This window comes from Schistocerca americana, chromosome 1 (genome assembly GCF_021461395.2).
Source record: "Schistocerca americana isolate TAMUIC-IGC-003095 chromosome 1, iqSchAmer2.1, whole genome shotgun sequence".
Taxonomy (NCBI): domain Eukaryota; kingdom Metazoa; phylum Arthropoda; class Insecta; order Orthoptera; family Acrididae; genus Schistocerca; species Schistocerca americana.
In genome coordinates, this window is record NC_060119.1 from 1,040,904,913 (window position 1) to 1,040,922,867 (window position 17,955).

Genomic DNA, 17,955 nt, shown 5'->3' on the forward strand with positions numbered 1-17,955 from the left:
TGGAGACGTGTCGTCTTCAGCGATGAGAATCGCTTCTGCCATGGTGCCAATGATGGTCGTATGCGTGTTTGGCGCCGTGCAGGTGAGCGCCACAATCAGGACTGCATACGACCGAGGCACACAGGGCCGACACCCGGCATCATGGTGTGGGGAGCGATCTCCTACACTGGCCGCACACCACTGGTGATCGTCGAGGGGACACTGAATAGTGCACGGTACATCCAAACCGTCATCGAACCCATCGTTCTACCATTCCTAGACCGGCAAGGGAACTTGCTGTTCCAACAGGACAATGCACGTCCGCATGTATCCCGTGCCACCCAACGTGCTCTAGAAGGTGTAAGTCAACTACCTTGGCCAGCAAGATCTCCGGATCTGTCCCCCATTGAGCATGTTTGGGACTGGATGAAGCGTCGTCTCACGCGGTCTGCACGTCCAGCACGAACGCTGGTCCAACTGAGGCGCCAGGTGGAAATGGCATGGCAAGCCGCTCCACAGGACTACATCCAGCATCTCTACGATCGTCTCCATGGGAGAATAGCAGCCTGCATTGCTGCGAAAGGTGAATATACACTGTACTAGTGCCGACATTGTGCATGCTCTGTTGCCTGTGTCTATGTGCCTGCGGTTCTGTCAGTGTGATCATGTGATGTATCTGACCCCAGGAATGTGTCAATAAAGTTTCCCCTTCCTGGGACAATGAATTCACGGTGTTCTTATTTCAATTTCCAGGAGTGTATGTATGGTCCAAGTTTCATCGAGTTACGTTACTTGGCATTGAGACATCACACGAAGGCCACTTTCATATTTAAGTTCTCCACACCACTGTACAAGGTAGAACATCCCTTATAGCCAGACGAATTAACAAATTTTAGTCTCTTATGGAATTTTGTAACCTACGTAGGTTCGCCACGATGGCAGTACGAGCAGACTGGAGGTGCCTCGCAGCGTCTGTGTTAATCCTGACGTCAGCAGCTTCGCCAGTGGCCGCTAGCTCAGAAGCCGCGACGCCTGCCCGCAGCCCGGCCAGCGCGCCAGCAGGAGAGGCGACGCCCCGGCCCGGCGGCCAGCCGACGCCGCTGGCGTCCGCCGCACAGTGGGCGACGGCGCGCCTCTCGTGGCTGGCGGACGCCGCGCAGGACGCGGCCGACGCCGTGCTGGAACTGCCGCGGCAGCTGCTGCTGCTGCCCATCCGGCTCGGCTACTACCCCGGCCTCAAGGTGCGTAAACGCCGGTGCACCGCACCCGCGTGGCGAAGCTGACAAGGGGGTCATCAGACCTCCTAACCACGGACTTTATTGAGTCTTTGGTATGGGATTTTCACTCTGCAGCGGAGTCTCCGCTGATATGAAACTTCGTAACCTCCCCCTCACTTATCGACCTAAATGACAGTGAAAAATTAAACCGCGTGTACCTAATGGAAATTTGGGAAAAGCAATCGTCACTGAAGTTAATCTGTCGGTAAAGAGGGACGAAAGGTTTACATCTAAATGAAAGGAATAATGCAAATGAAACTGGTGGAAATTAATTTTGAAAAGGGGTCAAGTTAAAAAAAGAAAGGAAATGTGCGGCCGTTACGTTAACAATTAACTAGCGGTAATTAGATATTTGAGATTTTGGGAAAATTACGGTCGCCAGTCCTAAGGACAATTACTATAGTAACTGGAAAAGAAAGGTTTTTGCACATGCAATTAGCACTAAAAGCGTGGCAACTGAAGGTTGACACGTGTTGTGTGAAAACTGAATGTTTGTCAGAAGTAATACATTTCGCTACACTCTGACTTAATTTAGCAAAAGAATTAATAAAAGCGGAAAATTGAAAGTTAATTTAGTGACTGAAGTTAATAATGAGCTTTCTTTCTGAAGCACATCGAAATTCAGTAAAATACGGTTAGTCTTGGACTACCTCAACAATCATTTCAAAAGCTACTTGAATCTACGCAATTTAGAAATAAGAGATTTAACTTTGATCTTGAATTAAATGATTCTGAACAATCAACAATAGTAAAATTTAGTACGTACCAAGCTGAGCTGCATTCACAGGTAAGCTAAAATATGGTAACAAAACTCGCACTCTTAATTTGTGCTTGTGTAATCTAAGTATTGTAGCCAGCTATGAATACCTTAACTGAACTTTGAAATTAAAGCAGTGAAATCGAATGATATTACTTTAATGCTGGCGGTTGAATTTCAACGTCACTCGGATTCATTTCGGAAAAGGAAGGGACCCTGCTTGGTAATGCAATTGGGACAATGAGCAACAAAGGTTCATGCTACGTTGCTGTAATTTAGTGAGAAAAATTTAACAGTTTGAAAAGCTGAAGTCTGCCATACAGTTCTAAAACTTTACGTGCTACCAGTCTTCCTTGTTGGTTGATTGGAGGTTTGAAGTCGTCGACCGAGGAGGTGGCGACAGTCACTCATTGTCGGCCGTCGCTGTTGCAGAAGCTGGATGTTGGCGCTCCTTCTTCTTGACACTGTCTCCAGCCGAAACTGGCTCTTGATGTGTGCCAGCTATCGCTTCCTGTCCGTGACACCGTGTCAGAAACTAACATAGCAAGTCGATCGCAATTACATGCTGCCAAATCCCGAAAGCGCGGCAACTCGCGGGAGCGTCACACAACACACCTGCTCCACCGCCCTACTCCAGCCAGACCCCCCTCTGCCCGCCGCTCCACGCGGCAGAGTTAACACTACCAAAGATCCTAAACACTTTGGTTCTCCACACGACCTATCGATGTATTCGTTCGATAGCATAGTTTTCCCTAGGCCAGACCCAGCGTATAAATACAAATAATATTCACAAAACAAACCAATTATTCATCGACATAAATGCATATATATACAAATAGTAAAACAATTACAATATACAAAGACACAGAAACGTCATATCTTCAGGTAACAAAATAAGGAAACAAATTTATAGTACAATAGATGGAAATAGAAGGATATGCACTTCCGGCGTTACAACTTCCTGGCAGATTAGAACTGCTTGCCGGACCGACACTCGAACTCGGGACCTTGGCCTCTCGCAGGAAAGTGCTCTACCATCTGAGCTACCGAAGCACGACTCACGCCCCGTCCTCACGGCTTTACTTCTGCCATTGTCTTGTCTCCTACCTTCCTAGCTTTACAGAAGCTCACGAGATCCTGGCAGAAGTAACGCTGCGAGGACGGGGCGTGAGTCGTTCTTGGATAGCTCAGATGGCAGAGCACTTGCTCGCGAAAGGCAAAGGTCCCGAGTTCGAGTCTTGGTCGGGCACACAGTTTTAATCTGCCAGGAAGTTTCATATCAACGCACACTGCGCTGCAGAGTGAAATTTTCATTCTGGAAACATCCTCCAGGCTGGTGGCTAAGTCATGTCTCCGCTATGTCCTTTTTTCAGGAGTGCTAGTTCTGGAAGGTTCACAGGAGTGCTTCTGTAAAATTTTGGGGTTAGGAGACGAAATATTGGCAGAAGTACAGATATGAGGACGGGGCGTGGGTCGTGCTTGCGTAGCTCAAATGGTAAAGCACTTGCCTGGGAAAAGCAACGGTTACGAGTTCGAGTCTCTGTCCGGCGCACAGTTTTAATCTGTCAGGAAGTTTCACTCTTTGTTATGTTGTAGACCAGGGGAACGCGGCTCGCGAGCCATGCTCTGGTTCGCGAACCATAGTTCTCCGCCTGGCTGCACAGTTCTCCCAGGACCAAACCACGCTGTCTGAGTGAAAGGAGGGGGGCAAAGGAGAAATTGCGAACATGCAGTAGCTACATGGCAATGCAATTGCAATTCATTCCACTTGGTTTCGTATTTAATCTTTATCAAGAATATAAATCACAAAAAGCAAATTTTAAGCTTTATTTAATTACATTTTGTACGCTGAAGACAAAATGCAATTCTTATCTGGTAGAAAATGTCAGCATGTGGAGATACACAAATTCACAGACTTTTGCACTCAGGTTGCCATGTAATAACTTATTCAATTACATAGTGGAAAAAAAATGTCTTTAAGAGATGTACATTGATCGGAATAATGCAGCAGTTTTGCAACCTCATTATGGAGACGTGGAAACTCTCCCTGACGAAAAGAATCAAGAGATCCTGGTCCATTTTCACGTAAACGGATTTGTCTTTAAAATGGATATTACATTGCGGATCAATCAGTTACATCTGCAGATGCGCAGGGGCGTTTTCAACTGAAATAACGAACAGCCTCGAAAATATGTGTAAGATTGACCGTGTCTTCAGAATGTTTACAAATCTATTCTTGTACTTCTTTCAAGGTCATTATGCTGTTTTTAAACTTCGTGGCTTTTTTTTAAGACAGTGAGCTGAAGGAAATGGACTGTGTTCGTCATAATTCATCCCCTCAACAATGCATTTTTTATTTTTAAACGCTTCCCTGTCAAATAAGAAGTAAGTTGTGTCTCTCCTTGCAGTGCCTTACTATGGGCAGTGCGCAGTCAAGTCCACTTATAATGCTAGTTCTGCAGTCCATCCTGGATGTTCTAATTTCCGTTCCTGCACAACTTTTTAGTTCATAAATTCAAAAATCGAGAATTTTAAATCGTAAAATCATTCCATACATGTCGCTTGACTTAACCAACGTTGTTTGCAGTAATATAATCTCTATGCTCTTCGTTCAGTTCCATCGAAAAGTATTGTAAGTGACAGTGTAAAATTGGGTGCAAATTCACAAATTTTATTATTCATACCACCAATTTCGTCACGTGCACCATGACTGTAAATCTAACACAAAGTGCTTTTTGATGTGCAAAACAATGGATTCCAACTGTCGATCGTTGTAATATTTTGCTCTTTCATTGTCAACTAAACCTTTAAATTCTTTTTACATGGTACAGAAATAGAAAACTTCCAATTCCTGTCGATTATGCGACTGCCTAGAGGGTATTGAGAATTATAATCATTCCCTTCTGTCATTCCCATTACTTTTGAAAGGCTTATGACCATGGATTGTTAGACTGCCTCTTTTTGTGCAAACAGCCACTGGGTCTGTGAACAGTTTTCATCCCACGAACGAGTAGCAAAGGTTTGACAGCGCTGACCCACGATTCTGCCTAACTGAAGAGAGTTGTGCCGACTGAAAAATGTAGCACTACCATCTTATGCCGTGCACTTCCAAGCAAAGCCGAAACAGGCCGAGCCTCCACCCGAACGCGGCCCATACAGCCGGCTCGAGTGTGAATTGGCGTGTCCTGTGTGGCCCTGTTGTGGAGGGATCTGTCCCGAATACCTGGATAACGGCTTTTCAGACGACGCTCCCTAGTTTCCGAGGAAATCGAAGCTCAAATTCAATACGCGCCTCTTATAACAGCAATTGCACTTTACAATCCAATATTTTAATTACGGACTCTATCTATGACCGTCGTGTAATCCAGTTGGTATCTGCCGTCTTTTGCCTCGCCGTCTGGGGCATCTTGTTGCGGTTCACGCGGCTCCCCCCGTCGGAGGTTCGAGTCCTCCCTCGGGCATGGGTACGTGTGTTGTCCATAGCGTAAGTTAGTTTAAGTTAGATTAAGAAGAGTGTAAGCTTAAGGACTGATGACCTAAGCAGTTCGGACCCATAAGATCTTACCACAGATTTACAATTTACCTCGTCTTCTCCGAGTACAACTCCTCGTCATTTAATTTCCGGACAGCTGTTGCTCTCGCAAACTCGAAATTTTTTGTGATCTCCGACCCGTCTTGCGCCGAGTATCATACGACATTCAGAGTCGCTTAACTCTTGTCGTGCTTTCGACTGTCTCTAACAAACCGCCCAGCCGCCACAAAAGCCACATCTAGCTGTAACGTTCGTTCGTTGGTCATACAAGGCACATCTTCGTATGGGACGACCCTTGACGTGACTTCCGGCCACTCAGTTTAACAGCAGCGTGCGCTTTTGCAGAGGGAGCAGGACGAGATTCCGGAGCTGGTGCGCTTCCCCTGCTGGCGGGAGGTGGCGGCGGCGAGAAACTCCTCCGGCGGAGACGTGCCGGGCAGCGTGCACCGGCTGCGGCCGCAGGACATCGCCGTCATCGCCGCGCTGGGGGACAGCATCACCGCCGCCAACGGCGCCATGGCCTACACCGAGGACGAGACGCGCCTCAACTACAGGGGCGTCTCCGCCATGGGAGGTACTGTAAAGTGAGGAAGGACCTCCTCCGTAGCAGGGACCGCTAATGCATATACTAAAAAACTAAAAACCCGCCTCGATTGCAAAAACAGCACCTAGTGTTAAGTGTTAACCCAGGTTTCGGCGTACATAACTACACCTTCTTCAGAACAACAATAAAACCCACAAGTGCCTAAGAAGACCTTTGTCAATGATTAATAGAACACCATAGCTATACATTTATAAACGAAAAAGAAAAGAAAAACACAAACAGTCCATATGTGCAAAGTCAAAACCACTACTTAACTTAATGGTGTACGCTCCACCTCACACCGGCCTATGGTAGATGGGCCGTGACCCGCCATAAAGTGCAGCTACAAATGATCGCTCATTTACAAGCCTGACCCACTACCTATGCACATAGGCAAGACAAGGGAAGTTACTTGAATACGTATGCGCATACGAATACGAGGAAGTTTATACATGGGTCGGGGCTAAATAGCCCATATATCCCCAACCGTATATCAACATGCATCAAGAAATGGAATGGATAGAACAAGAGGCGAACTATACAGGAGATGAAACCTAAAAATAAACGTACACGCTTGCTTATGCTAGTAAAGTAACTTATATATGAAGCTACCTATGACAACAGGAGGAGCTCTTAAAAACTATACCTAAGGCCAGTATTTAGCCTGGGGGGGGGGGGGGGGGGCTGAGGGGACGTAATCTAAAGACGTCGTGATAATAAAGATATAAGGATAAAACGAGAGATGTTCAACGGGCTAAAATCACATTCATCGTAAAAGGAAAATGAGGATAAAAAGAAAGAAGATGAACAGCTACACCAACCGCGCTCGCCAATCAGCGCGCGGATATGATAATCCCCAGATCATCAGATTTACATGTATGAAGAACAAAGTAAAGGCGCGAAACCTTCAAAAAATTTTCTATTTCTTATTAGGAGTTGGTCGTTAAGGATATTGTCTTTAACATGTTGCAGATGCTTAAAGATCTGCATTTCTTCCAAAACATCCAATTTTAAGCCCTTAACCTCGGCATGAAGTAACTCGATATTAACTGGAGGGCTCGGCACATGAGCCGTTTGCACAAGGTGTTCCGCATAAGTAGAGCCCTTAGTACCGTCACCGCTTCTAGTAGGAATATGCCCTTTATACCTGAGACCCTGAGCCCGCCCCGTTTGCCCGATGTAAAATTTTGGACAATCCCCACATGTAATTTTATATACTCCTGATTGGGAAAGTTTATCGCTCTTACTCTGTGAATTAAATTCCTATGTAAACTATTATTACTAGAATAGGCGACTCTGAAATTATGGGTTCTGAGTGAACGCCCAAATTTTTAGCTTATATAGCCTATGTAAGGGATAGATATCTTTGCCACCTGTTTGTCATCTAATGCATCCCCTAGGGTGGAAGACGTAATATTATTTTTATTTATTTTCTTGTTATGAATCTGTCTTACCAACTGAGGCCTATAGCAATATTCTCAAGTGTAACCAGTTCAGTTTCTACCGCATCTGGTGCAAGAGGGATAGCTATAACTCGATGAATATTTGAATGAAAAAAGGCCATCTTATGGGCGTACGGATGGGCCGAGTCTGCAGGTATAATATTATCGGAAAATGTATTTTTCCGAAAAATATTAAATTCAATGAGGTTGTTAACCACAGTTAAAGTGAGGTCCAAAAAATGCTAATGCATATCTTTGCAGTGGCAGTCAGCTCTGAGGTAGCCGCTTCGAATATTCGTGGGGGAAGACTTCATCACTAGTATTTGCCCAAAAAAGCGGAGGAGAGATCGGGTCGTAACGTTCCAAATGGTTTGTTAGTTACATACTCAACATATCGTATTGACAGCAAGTCATGAAGTGGGAAGTATGAACAGAACAAACGTGGGACACACATTAAAAACAGCGCTAGCCATTTAGAGATTTTTTCAGTATAAGTGACTAATTATTTCTGTTTGAGGAATCAATGGTACAGAAGTTGTTGGGAAGAAACATCTTTAACCAACATTTGGAAACGCTTATCCTGTCAGGAATTTTATTTCCATTAGTAGATTATCAAAGTGATCCATAGGCACATAAACTGAAGCTTCAAAAAAAAAAAAAAAAAAAAAAATTGGTATAGGCATGCGCATTCAGAAATACACAATGTGGTCAAAAGCATCCAACAACCCCAAAAACATACGTTTTTCATATTAGGTGCATTGTGCTGCCACCTTCTGCCAGGTACTCCAGACCTCAGTGGTCATTAGACATTGTGAGAGAGCAGAATGGGGTGCTCTGCGGTACTCAAGGACTTCGACTGTGGTCAGGTGATTGGGTGTCACTTGTGTCAGACGTCTGTACGCGAGATTTCCACACTCCTAAACATCCCTAGGTCCACTTTTTCCGATGTAATAGTGAAGTGGAAACGTGAAGGGACACGTAAAGTACAAAAGCGTACAGGCCGACCTCTTCTGTTGACTGACAGAGAATGCCAACAGTTGAAGAAGGGTCGTCATGTGTAATAGGCAGAAATCTATCCAGACCATCACACAGGAATTCCAAACTGCACCAGGATCCACTGCAAGTACTATGATAGGTGGGAGGTGAGAAAACTTGGATTTCATGGCCGAGCGGCTGCTCATAAGCCACACATCACGTCGGTAAATGCCAAACGACGCCTCGCTTGGTGTAAGAAGCGTAAACATTGGACGACTGAACAGTGGAAAAACGTTGTGTGGAGTGGCGAATCACGGTACACAATGTGGCGATCCGATGGCAAGGTGTGGGTATGGCGAATGCCCGGTGAATGTCATCTGCCAGGCCAGCCACGATGGCCGAGCGGTTCTAGGCGCTTCACCCAGGAACCGCGTGACTCCTACGGTCGCAGGTTCGAATCCTGCCTCGGGCATGGATGTGTGTGATGTCCTTAGGTTAGTTAGGTTTAAGTAGTTCTAAGTTCTAGGGGACTGATGACCTATGATGTTAAGTCCCATAGTGCTCAGAGCCATTTGTCATTTGCCAGTGTGTGTAGTGCCAACAATAAAATTCGGATGTGGTGGTGTTATGGTGTGGTCGTGTTTACCATCCAGGGGGCTTCCACCCATTGTTGTTTTGCGTGGCATTATCACAGCACAGGCCTACATTGATGTTTTAAGTACCTTCGTGCATCCCACTATTGAAATGCAGTTCGGGGATGGCGATTGCATCTTTCAACACGATCGAGCACCTGTTCATAATGCACGGCCTGTGGCGGAGTGGTTACACGACAATAACATCCCTGTAATGAACTGGCCTGCACGGAATCCTGACCTGAATCCTATTGAATGTCTTTCGGATGTTTTTGAACGCCGACTTCGTGCCAGGGCTCACCGACTGACATCGATACCTCTCCTCAGTGCAGCAGAATGGGCTGCCATTCGCCAAGAAGCCTTCCAGCACCCGATTGAACGTATGCCTGCGAGCGTGGAAGCTGTCATCGGGGTTGAGAGTGGGCGAGGATTACCCTTGGAGGCCACCACGAACTTGTAAGTCATTTTCAGCCAGGTGTACGGATACTTTTGATCACATAGTGTATGTAAACAGGCTGAATACGGCGCTGCGGTCAGCAACGCCTATCTAAGACGAAAAGTGTCTGGAGCAGTTGTTAGATCGGTTACTGCTGCTACAATGGCAGGTTATCAAGATTTAAGAGAGTTTGAACGTGGTTTTATAGTCGGAACACAAGCGACGGGAAATAGCGTATCCGAGGTAGCGATGAAGTGGGGATTTTCCCGTACGACGATTTCAGAAGTTTACCTTGAATATCAGGAATCCGATAAAACATCAAATCTCTGACATCGCTGCGGCCGGAAACAAATCCTGCAAGAACGGGGCCAACGACGACTGAAGAGATTCGTTCAACGTGATAGAAGAGGAACCCTTCCGAAAATTGCTGCAGATTTCAATGTTGGGCCATATACAAGTGTCAGCGTGCGAACTGTTCAACAAACATCATCGATATGGGCTTTCGGAACCGAAGGCCCACTCGTGTACCCTTGATGACTGCACGACACAAAGCTTTACGCCGCGCCAAGGCCCGTCAACAACGACATTGGACTGTTGATGACTGAAAGAAGTTGCCTGGTCGTACGAGTCTAGTTTCAAATTGTATTGAGCGGATGGACGTGTACAGGTATGGAGACAACCTCATGAATCCATGGACCCTGCATGTCAGCAGAGATCTGTTCAAGCTGATAGAGGCTCTGCAATGGCGTGAGGCGTGTGTAGTTGGAGTGATAAGGGACCCCTAATTCGTCTAGATACTACTCTGACAGGCGACACGTACGTAAGCATCCTGTCTGATCACATGCATCCATTCATGTCCAATGTGCGTTTCGACAGACTTGAACGATTCCAGCAGGACGATGCGACACCCCACACATCCAGAATTGCTACAGAGTGGTCTCAGGAACACTCTTCTGAGTTTAAAGACTTCCGCTGGCCACCAAATTCCCCAGACATGAACATTATTGAGCATATCTGGATATTCGATATGGCTATCTCTCTGCCAGCCAGTGCGGACCAGATGTGTTTAGTGGAACATTGTGATGGAGGAGGAGGGTGTTTGAGCTCTCAAACGCTGATGCGTACAAGACCGCGGATATATTTATCGCTACCATTTATTACTTCACTATCATGCTGACACAGTTAGAAATTTGACACAACCGTGAAACAGTGGATTATTGAAACCAGCTGATGACAAAACATATGTGTAATTTCTTCACTTCTGCTATTGTAAACCAACACGAATTCTCATTTCACCAGCTATCGATGACCGAGAAACAGTTGCAGAATTCTGTGGAAAAAGCCTGCAGGTACTTGTATACTGCAGTAGATACGAAAGTTTCGCAAGTTAACCATGTGACTGAATAGTCTCCGCCGGCCGGAGTGGCCGAGTGGTTCTAGGCGCTAGAGTCTGTGCAGTATACAGCTGTTACGGTATATTTTATTACGGACGATCGACTTCAGTCTGAGATCAGCGTCTTCGAGTCCAAAACTTATCTGAACTAATGCATCTGCGTGATTATAGTAGCATTACCAGACGTACAATATTCCTTCATTACCGTTAGCCCCATTAGGTATAACATATACGCACACAGCCGTTAATCTCACAGTTAACGGCTATGAGGGAAAATGAACACAATGTCATACAGCTAATAGTAATGATTGAACCCTGTACGTCTGATAATGGTATTATAATTACGTAGATGCATAGCTGAGATGGTTTTTAGATCGGATGATGGTCTGATCATAGATATAAATTGGCTACGTGTAATAAAATATACCATTACAGCTGGTTTCGGTATCTTGAGCCTTTATAAGATACTGTGGATGTTATGAATAGTTCTTTGAGTCAGAATAGGATGCCCCTGGAGGCAGAAGCACCACATTCATTTTCTCGCGACTGGAGGTATATAGAAATGTCTCCTAAGTTTAAAGAAAAAATCAGTATGTTAGATACATTTCATATCCAGCAGTGCATAATCTAACATGCGAGAAATATAAACTCAGAGCGACTCCTATTATTTATTGCAAACTATTTGAATTTCGTGCGGTGACTTACTTAATTTCGTAATATCATTATAAATACAGCCTTTAGCGGAAAGATAGGCAGTTCACTATGAAGTTGACAAATTACTCTATAAAGTGTGAAAAAATCATTTTTTTACCGAATAAATTCTTTACAGCTGTGTGAGAAAGATTGCACAGCAGCCAGTGGGTGTATTACGTCTTCTCCTACTAATGCTGGTGCGTTAAAAGATCGCTGATAGTTGTAGTGGGTAGGACGCAGCAGGTTTGATCGTCTATCTCAACCAGCCATTTACACTTCGAAGTTGTCGTTGTGAGGGATCACCTTACACCAACTTGACCAAGTGATCATTTTCCTTCTGGTGTTGTATTTTTGAATATCTGTATTATCCTCTAACTCACCTGGATCATTGACAGCAAACTTCATAAACGAATGCACTGAAATACTGTGCCTGTTTCTTCTAGCTACTTAAGGAGGAGCCTGCAAGATAATGATTATTTAAAACCATAGTAACACACTCTAATCACTTTCTTTTGTTCGATGGTTACACTTTCCTTAAATAAAACGTTATCCCAGAATATTATTCCGTAAGACATCATGAATGAAGGTATGGGAAATATGTTAACTGACTTCTACATCCACAAAGTTGGCAATTGTTCTTCTTGTGGCAGAAGTATCCGAATCTAAACACTTTGGCAGGTCTTCTAAGTGATTTTTCCAGTTTAAATTTTCATCATACGAGCCCAGTATTTCACGCAATGAAAGAGGTGCCACTGGAGCTTGTGTAGCCGGTAATGTGGACAGCAGCCGTTACGTTTCTCACTTGTCAAGGACGGAGGCTGTGCGTTGCCTATGGGGTCTCCATGATGACGTGTTTCAGCAAGGCAACACGAGAGCACATGTTGCCCGTGCTGCCCTGACTAACGGATACAGAGTGTGTTCCACTACTGTCGTGGGCAGCTGTACCGCAGATCTCCCAGCAATTATAAACACTTAGAGACGCCATCATTCACCAGCTAGTATGACTTATAAACTTTTTCATAGATCTGAAACAGCGCTGAAAGTAGTATCCGATCTCAATTTCACGTGATGCTCAGTCCGGTTGCCGCCATTTTGCTCTCTCTACTAAATTTCGGTCAATTTGCCCAAAAATCACCTCAAAATTAAGTGATGGATTCTTCCTGCTATACTGTGTACAGAACAAGAAAAAAGTTATTTTTATCCTTCGTAGTGATGGGGTTTTAATGGTCATCAGTACACCTGTAAAAGATGCGACCTATTTAAAAATAATTTCTTCAGCAGAGGCCCGCGCGACCGCTACGGTCGCAGGTTCGAATCCTGCCTCTGGCATGGATGTATGTGTTGTCCTCAGGTTAGGTAGGTTTAAGTAGTTCTAAGTTCTAGGGGCTGATGACCTCAGGAGTTAAGTCCCATAGTGCTCAGAGCCATTCGAACCATTTTCAGCAGAGGCCATATTTTAAAGTATTTCGTTACTGAGAAACCCAGACATAAGTGCGAGTAGTGAGCTTGGAAAACCCCAACATACAGGGATTTTAGAAAAATCTCAAAAGGTTGTAAAGGTTGATTGGTTGGTTGGTTGACTTGCGGGACGGGACGAAACAGCAAGGCCATCGGTCCCATCGGATTAGGGAGGGATGGGGAAGGAAGTCGGCCGTGCCCTTACAAAGCAACCACCAAGGCATTTGTCTGAAGCGATTTTGGGAAATCACGGAAAACCTAAGTCAGGATGGCCGGACGCGGGTCTGAACCATCGTCCTCCCGAATGGGAGGCCAGTCGGCTAACCACTGCGCCACCTCGCTCGGCGCTTGTAAAGAAAATGCAGGATATGTTGCACTGAAAAACAGTTGTTAAGACAAAACATCGATTCGTTTCCGAGCTAATTAGCACTGAAGTTAACAAATTCAAGTGCCCCTCCAAATACAGTGTGAGTCGTTCTCATAGCATAGAAGGCAACGGACGAGACTGTTAAGCCTTTGATTCTGGGTCAGTCAGTACTACCGTCCCATGTCTAATTTCGTATTGCTTTCTTGTTCGGTTTTCCGACCGAGCGAGGTGGCGTAGTGGTTAGCACACTGGACTCGCATTCAGGAGGACGACGGTTCAATCCCGTCTCCGGCCATCCTGATTTAGATTTTCCGTGATTTCCCTAAATCGCTTCAGGCAAATGCCAGGATGGTTCCTTTGAAAGGGCACTGCCGATTTCCTTCCCCATCCTTCCCTCAGCCGGGCTTGCGCTCCGTCTCTAATGACCTCGTTGTCGACGGGACGTTAAACACTAATCTCCTCCTCCTCCTCCTCCTCCTCCTCCTCCTCGGTTTTCGGAAACCACACGAAGGGAACGTTTGAAGACACCGTCTCTGGTGGGCCGCTTGAACTTGAGCGCGCAGCGTCCTTAGTGGGTGATTTTTAATGCTAATTAATTCGGAAACGGCGAAGGTACCAATATTTTTTCTTAACAGTTATTTCTCAGCACGACCTACCCTACAGCACCCTTACAAACTTTCCAGGCTTTTTCTGACCACCCTGTATACTGGGTGTTTCGAAGTTTTGAATGAAACGTCTAGGAGTGATGGATTTCAACATGGGCAACAACTTTTGTTAGAGAAAAACATGTTAGCTGACACCTGCCCGCAACGCTAGGCGTCCTTCGGTATTCATCGGCCTGGGACGACGAGATTCGCCGAACTAGCAGGGTTTAATGTTTAGGTGTGCTACGTAATATCTACCTCTGTAAACTCATAGAGTGATTTTCAACAAGGAAACCTTAAGAATAATTGTGTCTAAGAAGAAAAAGATATTTTAGTAGCGAATCAGGAACCTTATACTTTCATTAAGCCTGCTCCCTTTCGTAATGAGCAGAATACTGGAAAAAAGGCAACACACGAGGTATACGCACAGCGCAGAGTGCCTACGCCCTGCCGCTTCTCAGGGGCATTACATTACACAGGGTCACCTACCGTTGCCGGCAAGTGTCACAGAACAATTTGTCTTTGATAAAAATTGTTCCCCATGACATTATCTAACACCCCCAGGCGTTTGTGGCAAAGACTTTGGAACAAACTATTCACATCGCCAGGAAGGATAGTAAATAACGTTTCCGTGCTGGTTGTTTTTTCTCTGCATCTAACAGTCTTCTCACAAACACGTCACACAGTTTCCTGCACAGTAGTAACAACACCAGTAAGTGGATTACGCCTGTCAGTATAGACACCTCAACATCTGACCAGCTGCCCACGGTAAGATGAACATTAATAACATGCCCCTGCCACGTGTAACTGGAGATTCTGAAGTGTGAACATGAAGTCACAAAACTGGTAGTCTATACTGACAGGTGTAGTCTACTTAGTGGTGCTGTTACGACTGTGCAGGAAACATCAGGCAGTAAATTGAGTGACGTGTTTGTGGGAAGACTGTTCGATGCAGAGAAAATACAAACAGCACAGTGATTTGTGTACCATCCAAACATATCTGCACTTACACCTTCAACACCATGCATATTAGTGCACTTTTGTTCTGTTTTCGGAACACACCTTGTAGAGGGTGTTTTCTGTTTATTTATTTGTTTTTATTCATTTAAACGCAGAATTTATATTTTTTGTCATTATAATTTCTTTCAGTCTTCTCCCTTTTAGAGGTCTTAGCCCAAAATCTTGATGGCGTATCGTTTGTTTTATTTGCCCAAATTAGCTGGAAACTTGCGTGTGCCTGCTGCATCCCCCCCCCCTCTCCGCCCCCCAGAGCACCTGAATAATAATATAGTTATGATTAAATTAATCATCACACTTCCACATTTTCACTCAAATACACTCATTAAATAAATCTTTCCATGGAACAAACTTGAACATATATTCTTAAATTCCACATTTCAGACACTGTCTCCTTCTTTTTCTCCTCTCATCATGATCTTGGACATGGGCCTGTTCCGTCTTCTAAGTATCCAGCCATCTTTTTTGGTCTTGCTACTGATCTTGGCCGGCTGTTGTGGCCGAGCGGTTCTAGGCGCTTCAGTCCGGAACCACGCTGTTGCAACGGTCACAGGTTCAAATCTTGCCTGCGGCATGGATGTGTGTGATGTCCTTAGGTTAGTTAGGTTTAAGTAGTAAGTCTAGGGGACTGATGACCTCAGCTGTTAAGTCCCATAGTGCTTAAAGCCATTTAAACCATTTTTTTGAACTGATCTTGTACCTGTAGGTCTAAAATTTAAGGCTTGTTTTGATAGTTTTGAATATGGCACCTTTGTAGATGCCCTAGCTAGGTTTGTCGACTACACTTCATCTTCTCGTTTATAACACATATCCCATACCCTACTCTTACGTTTTCATTTCTTAGTCAACCTAACTTCGTACAGATCTTAACTCCTCTTCGAAATCTCGCTTCTTCCGTTTTGATTCTACATTATTTCGATAGCTATGCTTCAAAAATTTTCGTGAATATTAAAATGAAGCACATTCAAACAAACTAGTCTGGCTCAATTAATATCATTACGGAATATCATTACGTCAGTCCGTTGAGTATATGAAGCAGTGACTGCGTTTTACAGAGTTTAACTCAAATCTTTTAACGGACGCTCCATACCATTAGACCCATTGTCGTGCTGCTGTCTCCGCGAACGCTGCCGCAGCTAGGAACTTTTTTCCTCAGCGAGTCGAATTACTGCGTGGAGACGCGTTAATTTACTGAAATAGGTTTGCAAAAATACAGTTCTCAAAAAAAGTATCCCTTTTTCGAAACCCCGTCGTTATCTCCCATTAGGACGTACAAGTTTGAGATTTGACTCGAACACTCCTACAACTGTCCTATGCAATGGTGCATAGGTGTAACGTGCTGTGACGTCACCTTCGGGCTCGGCGTCGTTTAAAACAGCAAGGCGTCGACACATGTGCAAAAACGCCCATAGCGCAGATGTTCACGAGATATTTAAGGTGTGTTGGGGATGTCGTATTGGCAACAAATGAAAAAAAAAATGGTTCAAATGGCTCTGAGCTCTATGGGACTTAACTTCTAAGGCCATCAGTCCCCTAGAACGTAGAACTACTTAAACCTAACTAACCTAAGGACATCAGATACATCCATGCCCGAGGCAGAATTTACCTGCGACCGTAGCGGTAACGCGGTTCCAGACTGTAGCGTCTAGAACCGCTCGGCCACCCCGGCCGGCTATTGGCAACAAATATCCACAATTCTGCACACATTATTGTGGATGTGTTACGCGACGGGAAGATCGTCACACCCCCTCTTACCCACATTTCAACATCACATAAGGGATGTCGGAGTGGTTACCTGCTCTCCGTCGCTAGAGCGGCAGCGACGCACCACTAGGCTGTATGCAAGTCGACGTCTCTGACAAGAAAATTTTTAATGTGTTCAAGAAACATACGTGGGTGGGCCGAGGGTGCTGCCGAACTGCTGGGTACCCTTTGCGTTTTATTCAAGCAAATGTCGATGTTGCATCCCACTGTGATCACGCCACAGGGGGAAGCGAAACGGGAGGGATTAAAGAACATAAAGTCCCTTTACTGTTTCGGATCACATCCAAATTTCGTCGAATGATTTTGAACGAACCCTTTCGGTTCCACCCTGAATACCAGAGAAAAACTGCATTCGCACTACGCTCCAAAGGAGACAGATCGCGTTAAATGGGGGTTGCAGTCCCACGATGTCCTTTGAGTGGGGCTGAATCGTCCGGATGGCTGTCAGCAGTGTCGAACGTTGGCACGAACGTCGGCGCGTTGCTCACCGCACTGCGAACTGTCGTTTTGGAGCGCGAAATATGTGGAAATCAACGCCCAAAGGAAAGGAGCAGTTTCAATGACAACATGGTTCTGGCCTCTATCGCAGAGGCGTCAAACGAAAGGGTGAAATGTGCGTATGAGAAGGTGTGGCGACCTTTCCATCGTACGACTTGTCCACCATGGCGTTGGGCAGAGTTGTGGGGAACTTTAGTGCCAATGACACATCATTAACGTACATTACAACTCACATGACCTCCTGTGCTCGGGCCTTTCTTCTGCATCTTGCTGACTGAAGCATCGCCGAAATCGAGGGTGACGTCACAGGGCGCCACGCTTTTGCACCATTGTAGAGTGAGGTTGTAAGCAACTTCGACCCAAATTGCAAAGTTTTGCGTCATAATGGGAGACAATCACGTGGTTTTGAAAGGGTGATACTTTTTTTGCTCGGTGTATTAATACATGTTTTACCCACCGTCTGTAGCCTGATTCTGTTATTCGGCAACATTTCTCCAAACCGCCTTGG

General features: G+C 45.2%; 1 protein-coding gene across 1 annotated transcript in view; it reads left to right on the forward strand.

Moving 5' to 3' along the window:
- Positions 1–914: 914 nt before the first annotated feature.
- The window catches only part of LOC124596161 (phospholipase B1, membrane-associated-like), a 65,837-nt gene continuing 48,796 nt past the window's right edge, over positions 915–17,955 (forward strand). Inside the window, exons 1-2 of the mRNA XM_047135199.1 lie at positions 915–1,220; positions 5,891–6,119. Of these exons, the coding sequence (XP_046991155.1) occupies positions 915–1,220; positions 5,891–6,119 (535 nt within the window). The remainder of the gene's footprint in view (positions 1,221–5,890; positions 6,120–17,955) is intronic.